This window comes from Vollenhovia emeryi, unplaced genomic scaffold (genome assembly GCF_000949405.1).
Source record: "Vollenhovia emeryi isolate VEMERY1.0 unplaced genomic scaffold, V.emery_V1.0 DF939790.1, whole genome shotgun sequence".
Lineage (NCBI taxonomy): Eukaryota > Metazoa > Arthropoda > Insecta > Hymenoptera > Formicidae > Vollenhovia > Vollenhovia emeryi.
The window spans coordinates 11,883-19,960 of NW_011966576.1; the positions used below are offsets into that span (position 1 = coordinate 11,883).

The following is an 8,078-nucleotide window of genomic DNA, read 5'->3' on the forward strand; positions in this document are numbered from 1 at the left end:
GTAGGATTTCTTGATTGTGGGGGGCAGTCGGTAAGCGTTGTCCTTCGTGTTCTAGTAGTAGTTACTGGCCCTGCCGATAGTGCGAGAAAGCGCTTTAGAGAGAGAGAAAAGTTTTCCGTATATCCGTGTCTGCATTCATGTACAAGCAGATAGTAATAAAGGGACGTTACAATTTACCAGTATCGAGTTGGTTTTTCAAGTGACCTCACCATTGGTCCAATCGAGCCGGATTGAGATCGACAAGGTCAATCGAGGTGAAATACAGTCCATAATGTACGAACGATTACGGTCGAAGGAAGCAAGATTACTCTAGAAGACCGTTCGAGAAGGGTTATGGCGGACATCGCGAATCTTCGCAGGCGACGAGCAGCCATCAAGGCGAGGATGACGAGGCTCAAGTCAAAGGCCGAGCAAGTGCCGGAAGACAACGTGAGCAGAGAAGAGATAGAAACCTACCTTTCTAGGTTAGAGGAGATACAATGCGAGTTCGAAAATGTGCAAGACAAAATCAATGATACCGCGGAGGGAGAGCCCACTGACGCGGAGGCCTTTGAGGAGACAGTATTCGAAGAAAGGTATCTCGAGTTGAAAATCAAGATGAAGCGACGGTTAAATGCGTTGCCAGCACAACAAGGTGAGTCGCGTTCGACAACGAGTGACGAAATGCTGTCGAGTATGCTGTTGCAGCAGGGCGAGATCATACGGCAGATGAGTCAGCGAGGCGACGGGGTAACGACGAACAATGGTGACGCAATCGAAAGGTTGTTCGAGCAACAGACGCAGCTAATCCGCAGTATCGCAAGCGGAAGTGGCGCGACTAATCAAGAGTCGAGGGTGAAGCTGCCGGTGGTGAGGCTTCCAACGTTCGATGGCCGAGTGGAGGATTGGAAGCGATTTTCCGAGACATTCCAGTCAATGATTCATGCGAATGAAAGTATCCCGAACATTCAAAAGTTCCAGTATTTGGTTACGTCATTAAGTGGCACAGCGGCCAAGATAATTGAGGCAATCGAACTAACCGACGCGAATTATGTGATCGCGTGGGAGTTACTGAAGCGAAGATTCGACGATCCAAGAGCCATAAAAAAGAAGCATATCCAGTGCCTTTTTACGATGCCGAGGGTAGAAAAGGAATCAGCTGCCGCAATTCGAAGTTTGCTGGATTACACTTCGAAGCACTTGCGGGTGCTCAAATCCTTGAACCTGCCGACGGATTCCTGGAACGAGCTCGTGATTCATATGATGGAGGCGAAGCTGGATGCGACTACGCTACGAGCATGGGAGCAGAGTCCAACCGCGACGGATGCGACTCTAATAACTTTCAATGAGTTTCTGGAAAGAAGACGTCAAACATTAGAAAGAATGAAGCACGAAACAAGGAGGGGGTGCGCAAGGCCGAACCCGACAAACAAAAAACGAAGATTGGAGTTCGCGAGAAACACACGGCGTTGGCTAGCATCGCCGAAGCTGGGAAATGTTATCTGTGCCATGGAGACCATCTATTATATCGATGTGAAAAATTTTTGGCTTTGTCAATAGACGATCGAGTGAAGGAAGTCCGTCGGCTGAAACTTTGCATGAATTGTTTACGTCACAGGCACTTTGCGCAGGCATGCAAGATGGGATCGTGTCGTGAATGTTCGGAGAGGCACAATACATTGTGCCATCGCCCGGCGGCCGACGGAAGGGCTCCAGAAGAAGGCGGCAAGGTCGAGCAGACGGCTTCAGCCGCGAGCGACAAGACGAGCAGCAGCATAGGCACTCATCACGTGGCGAGAGATCCAACGAGGAAGCTAGTGCTCATGGCAACAGCACTGGTTAACGCAACGCATCCTAACGGAGACATCGTGCCACTACGTATCCTTTTAGATAGCGCTAGCGAGGCGCACTTTATTACTCAGGCGGCTTGCAATAGGTTAGGGGTAAGGCGCGATAAGGCTTTTGAGATGGTCACGGGAATTAACGGGAACGAAAGCATTGTAAATCAGTGTTGCGAGGTTGTAATTCGATCGAGATGTTCCGATGCGAGCGCAGTGGTTCGTGGGTTTGTAGTACCGAGGATCACTAAACATTTGCCTTCTGTGGAAATGAATCGAGACACGTTGCCTATTCCATCTAATGTAATGCTAGCTGATCCAGAATTTTTCAAACGGGGTCCGATTGACATGTTAATCGGGGCAGAATTCTTTTTCGCCTGGCTAGAAGCGGAAAGACTCGAGCTGGGAGCGAATCTTCCAGTGCTACAGAACACAAAATTCGGTTGGATAGTTGCGGGATCTTTTGCGTGCGCACCTACGGCGTTATTGATAGGTAGGCAAGATGCGGTTGCGACTTTGACGTGCTCGTTGGAACATTGCAAGACATTTGACCAGAGTATACGAAAGTTCTGGGAGCTTGAGAGCTCAGGAACAAACGGGATCACACCTCGATCGGAGGAAGTCTGCGAGAGTGACGAGTTTTTCAAGGAAACGACTACGCGCTCCGAGGATGGTCGATTTATAGTGCGCCTCCCGTTCAACGAGGATCCAGCGGCGTTAGGCGAGTCCAGGGAGGTTGCAAGGAGGCGATTGATGCAACTGGAGCGGCGTTTCAAGAACGACGAAACATTGCGTACCAGATACGTTGAGTTTATGCGAGATTATTTAGATATGGGACACATGTCGCCAGTAGTCGATACACAGCAAGCACCGGCTTGCCGGGTAACTTACTTACCCCACCACGGCGTAATTAAAGAAGCGAGTACGAGTACAAAACTCCGCGCGGTATTCGATGCGTCTAGTAAAACTAGCTCAGGAAAGTCACTTAATGATATTCTCCGTGCGGGGCCAGTAATCCAAGGTAGTTTACTTGAAATTATCGTTCGATTCCGATTTTACAACGTCGCCTTGACCGGGTACATTCGAAAAATGTACCGGCAGGTGCTCGTGCACCAAGACGACCGAGATTATCAGCGTATACTCTGGAGATTCGATGTAGACGAACCCGTTCAGGCTTTTCGTTTAAATACGGTTACCTATGGGCAGGTTAGTTCCACTTATTTAGCGACTAGGTATATACGAATTGGCTTTGGGGGCACAGCACAACTTTCCGATGGCATCGCGTGCATTAATGGAGCAGACGTATGTGGACGACGTATTGACCGGTGCGAGGAATATCGAGGATGCGGCGCTGTTGCAGGAGCAAATTTCTAAGATACTGCTGACCGGAGGATTCGAGACGCACAAGTGGTGCTCAAATCGTGCTGAGGCGCTGGAGCGGGTCCCGCCGAATCTGAGGGAGGTCAATTCCCATCTCTGTATAGGAAACAGCAACACCACCAAAACTCTTGGGATTGAGTGGAACCCACACGAAGATCAATTCCAATTTGTAGTCCATGGCATGAAGGCCGCCCGGACCAAACGAGAAATGTTGTCAGAAATTGCCAAGCTATTTGATCCTCTGGGCCTCATAGGGCCTGTATTAACTACTGCGAAACTTATCATGCAGGAGACATGGCGGATCGAATGTCTCGAAGTGGGACGAGCAGCTCCCAGCCTCGTTCGTAGAAAAATAGGAACAGTTCCGAAAGGACATGAATGCTACCGAGTACCTGACAGTTCCAAGAAGAGTTATTCCGTATGAGAGTGCCGGTGGAGTAAGCTTGCTGGGATTTTGTGACGCTTCAGAGAAGGCATATGGAGCGTGCCTGTACGTTCAAGCAAGGAACGAATTGGGAGCACTTTCGGTCAAACTATTATGTTCCAGGTCGAGAGTTGCACCGCTGAAACCGATGTCCATACCCCGATTGGAGCTGTGCGGTGCAGGGCTGCTTGCCAATTTAATCGCCAATGTTCAACGCAACCTAAATATACCTATCGAAGACGTGCGAGCTTGGACGGATTCCCAGGTCGCGCTGTGGTGGATACGCGGCAACGTGTCACGATGGAAACCCTTTGTAGCTAATCGGCGAAATCATCAAGTTGCTACCGGCGAAACATTGGAGCTACGTGAAAGGGACCGATAACCCAGCCGATATTATTTTCCTAGGCGCGACTCCGAGTCGTCTCAAAGATTTGGAGTTGTGGTGGTCCGGCCCTCCATGGCTGCAAGAGGATCTCATGCCAAGGGACGAGAGTTTTCAAGACGTTTGGCCTTCTGGCGAAATGGAGGCCGAAATTCAGGCGGAAACGCGTCCAAGCGTGCTGGTCTGTTCATTGCTCTTGGGTTGGAAAACTCAACTTTGCAAGACTTGATCGACAAGATTTCTTCGCTAACGAGGATCGAGCGCGTGCTTGCGTACTGTTTACGCTACGCATCTGATCTCCGAGGAGGTAGAGGCAAACGAAATCTTTCAGGGTTGTCTACGTCCGAGTTGCGAGCGGCTCACAATCTGCTCATTCGATATGCACAATCAGTGGAGTTCTCGGATGAAATTGAGGAGTTGCGGAAGGGTCGTGAATTGCAATCGAACAGCAAAATATTGCAGTTACACCCGTTTCCTGGACGATCAAATCATTCTCAGGGTGGGCGGCAGGCTTCATAATTCCCGTGAGGCATACTGCCGCAGGCATCCAATCATCTTACCGGCTGGAATCAGAATTTCAAAACTAATATTTGAGAGAGAGCATCTTCGGTTGCTGCACGCGGGTCAACAACAATTGCTGTTCTCTGTGAGGGAACGATACTGGCCGCTAAAGGGTCGTGATTTAGCTAGGAGGACGTGTCACGATTGCGTTCGTTGTGCGAAAGTCCAGCCACGGAAACTTTCGCAGATGATGGGGTCTCTGCCAAGCGATCGAGTGAACCCTAGTCGTCCATTCTCGGTAACCGGCGTGGATTTTGCTGGACCGATTACCACGCGTCAACAAGGGAGGAGGAAGAAAAACTTCCAAGTCTTACTGCGCATTGTTTGTTTGTTTCGCTACGAGGGCCGTTCATTTGGAGGCAGTGAACGAGCTGTCTTCTGCAGCCTTTCTGGCCACGCTACGTCGTTTTATAAGTCGGAGAGGGCGTCCGAGCAAGATCTACAGCGACAACGTGACCAATTTTGTCGGCGTCGATCGGGAATTAAAGGAGATGCGTCGATTCGTTCAAGCTCAAGTGGAAGGAAATACAGGAAGGGCGTTAGTCGAGGATGGAATCGAGTGGAAGTTTATATCCCCTTCTTCCCCGCACATGGGTGGTCTATGGGAGGCTGGGGTAAGGTCCTGCAAACATCACTTGAAATGCGTCATGGGCAACGTATTGTTTACGTTTGAGGAGCTCTCTACGGCACTGACACAGGTTGAGGCATGCCTTAATTCTAGGCCTTTGACACCCGTATCATCCGATCCTGCTGATCTCCAGCCGTTAACCCCGGCACATTTCTTGATAGGGGATTCGATGACTAGCATTCCGGATGTCGACATAACAGATATTCAAACCAATAGACTGGATCGCTGGCGTTTGGTGCAACGAGTACTACAGGACTTCTGGAAACGGTAAGCGGTGGAGTACGTCGCCGGCTTGCAGAGTCGAGGAAAGTGGAAGAAGAAGCAGAGTAATCTTCAAATCGGAGATTTAGTGATTATTCGCGATGAAATTCTTTCTTCTTTGAGATGGAAGTTAGGTCGGGTCGTGGAACTGTACCCGGGTCGCGATAGCTTGGTTCGCGTCGTAATGGTTCGAACCAAAAATGGTTGTTTTAAGCGAGCTATAACTAAATTGTGCAAGCTTCCGGTTCATTCGGACGAAGAGCAGAAAAATTAGAGCGTCTAATTTTGGTGGGCGGTATGTGGAGGGGCAGTCGGTAAGCGTTGTCCTTCGTGTTCTAGTAGTAGTTACTGGCCCTGCCGATAGTGCGAGAAAGCGCTTTAGAGAGAGAGAAAAGTTTTCCGTATATCCGTGTCTGCATTCATGTACAAGCAGATAGTAATAAAGGGACGTTACAATTTACCGGTATCGAGTTGGTTTTTCAAGTGACCTCACCATTGATAAAGCATCAGTATTTGCATTTATTTTACCCGGTTTATAAATTATTTCGTAATCATATTCGGCCAATTTAATTTTCCATCTAGCTAAACGTGAGGTTGGATCTTTTAATTTATGAAGCCAAGTTAATGGTTTATGATCAGTTACTAATTTAAATGTTTTTCCATAAAGGTAAGGTCTGAAATGTTGTACAGCGTATACAATTGCTAATAATTCTTTCTCTATTGTTGAGTAATTTTTCTCTGCATCATTTAACACTCGTGAGGCATAACTGATTGGTAAATCTTTTCCTATTTCTCCCTGACTCAATATTGCGCCTATTGCAGTTCCTGATGCGTCTGTTGTTAAAAGAAAATGTTTAGTAAAATCTGGATATTGTAATACTGGTTCTTGACAAAGTGCATTATTTAATATTTCAAAACTTTCCTGTTCTCTTTCTCCCCATTTAAAGTCAGCATCCCCTTTTAATAAATTTGTTAATGGTTTAGCTAATTTTGAAAATCCTTGAATAAATCTACGATAATATCCAGCTGGACCAAGAAATTGCTTCACATTTTTCGCATTTTTAGGAATTGGAAAATTTTGTACTGCTTCTACCTTTTTTGGATCTAGTCGTACGCCATCTTCGCTTATTATGTGTCCTAAATACATTACCTCCTTTCTTAAAAATTCACATTTTTCTGGTTGTAATTTTAAATTCGCTTGACGTAATCGTGCCATTAATTTTTTAAATTTTACACCATATTCCTTTAAGGAACTTGAAAATATTACCATATCGTCAATGAAAATAAAGGTATCTAAACCGGAAGTAAGTATATCCGTTGCTCTTTGGAAAGTTGAAGGTGCATTCTTTAGACCAAAAGGCATTCGTGTAAATTCGTAATGACCATGAGGTGTAGAAAAAGCTGTTTTATAGCTATCGTCTGGATGCATTTCTATCTGATGGAAACCTGAAGCAAGGTCAAAGACTGAAAAATATTTTGCGCCTCCCAGCTGATCAAGTATATCTGTTATAAATACAAAGTTAACAATAAATGGGCCAATAGGGTGACGAGCAAAATTCAATTTAATAAAATAATAATTAACATTTGGAATATATAAAAGTCGAATTGTCAGGGATTATGAAATTTTAAACAGACATAATTAATACAATTTTTTTGAAGTAAGCACGCAGTCTAATACAACTAACAGTAACAGGTACAGAGTCTAATAAATAATATGAAACACTTGAGTACAGAGTCTTATGTAAATTAAATAGAATACGCGATTGTACTTAGTCCTCTTCAGCGCGAATTAAAATTGTTAATATGGTGAGATTATTTCATCCTCCTGACCACTAGCTGATGATGTCTATGTTGCAATTTTGTAATCTTGTAAAGCATTGCCTAGTGTGAACAAGAAGGCAATAATTGAATAATTTGAGAAAGACAAAAAAGCCTTTCTCATCAGAGATGGGAGAAGAATTAATCTCGGTGAGCTCCGTCTATTGTCGCTTGTTAAAATAGACTGAGTCTATTTTAACAAGCGACAATAGACGGAGCTCACCGAGATTAATTCTTCTCCCATCTCTGTTGAGAAAGGCTTTTTTGTCTTTCTCAAATTATTCAATTATAGGTATGTCATTTACGGTTGGAATTTTGTGCTTTAAAATATTTGTGCTACTAAGTTTTTCTCCTGGTAAAATAAAACAATCTGAGTTTCTTTCAATTAGTCTTTCAACATGTAAGCGTTCTTCGGCATTTAAATGCTCTAATCTTAATGCTTGAATTAACTTTTCTTTTCTATCTTCTTGTTTGATATTTAAGCAAAATCTTGAATTTGAATTGGAATCTTCTAAGTTTAAAATTTGATTTTCATTTGAACTTGAATTGTGAATTGAACTTCCTAAGTAGTTCTGAGAGTTTGAGTTAGAATTGGAATTGGAATTTGAGTTTGTAATTGAATCACCTGACTGATTCGAATTTGCTTTTGAATTAGAATTCTCGTTCGAGGCTGAGTTTGTATTTGACTTTTGATTTGAGTTGAGTTTCTGCTAGAATTAAGGAATGAATTACCTAAGTAATCCGAGTTTGCATTTGAGTTTGGATTTGAATTTGAGGTTCTGCTAGAGTTAGAGAATGAATTACCTA

The 8,078-nt window shown here is 44.9% G+C and overlaps 2 protein-coding genes across 2 annotated transcripts; both read left to right on the forward strand.

Moving 5' to 3' along the window:
• The first annotated feature begins 333 nt into the window (after positions 1-333).
• LOC105556770 lies at positions 334-1,539 on the forward strand. The gene has a single exon (XM_012003884.1). The coding sequence runs from the start codon at positions 334-336 to the stop codon at positions 1,537-1,539; it is 1,206 nt and encodes a 401-aa protein (XP_011859274.1).
• An 80-nt stretch (positions 1,540-1,619) lies between these two features.
• On the forward strand, positions 1,620-3,621 carry LOC105556771. The gene is made up of 2 exons (XM_012003885.1): positions 1,620-3,023; positions 3,079-3,621. The coding sequence occupies exons 1-2, from the start codon at positions 1,620-1,622 to the stop codon at positions 3,619-3,621; spliced, it is 1,947 nt and encodes a 648-aa protein (XP_011859275.1).
• Positions 3,622-8,078: the final 4,457 nt, after the last annotated feature.

Excerpts from the sequence above, each read along its gene's own strand:
- LOC105556770 (XM_012003884.1), top strand. The coding sequence starts at position 334 with ATGGCGGACATCGCGAATCTTCGCAGGCGACGAGCAGCCATCAAGGCG.
- LOC105556771 (XM_012003885.1), top strand. The coding sequence starts at position 1,620 with ATGGGATCGTGTCGTGAATGTTCGGAGAGGCACAATACATTGTGCCAT. Across the intron at positions 3,024-3,078 it reads ATACGGTTACCTATGGGCAG|CACAACTTTCCGATGGCATC; the intron begins GTTAGTTCCACT and ends TTGGGGGCACAG.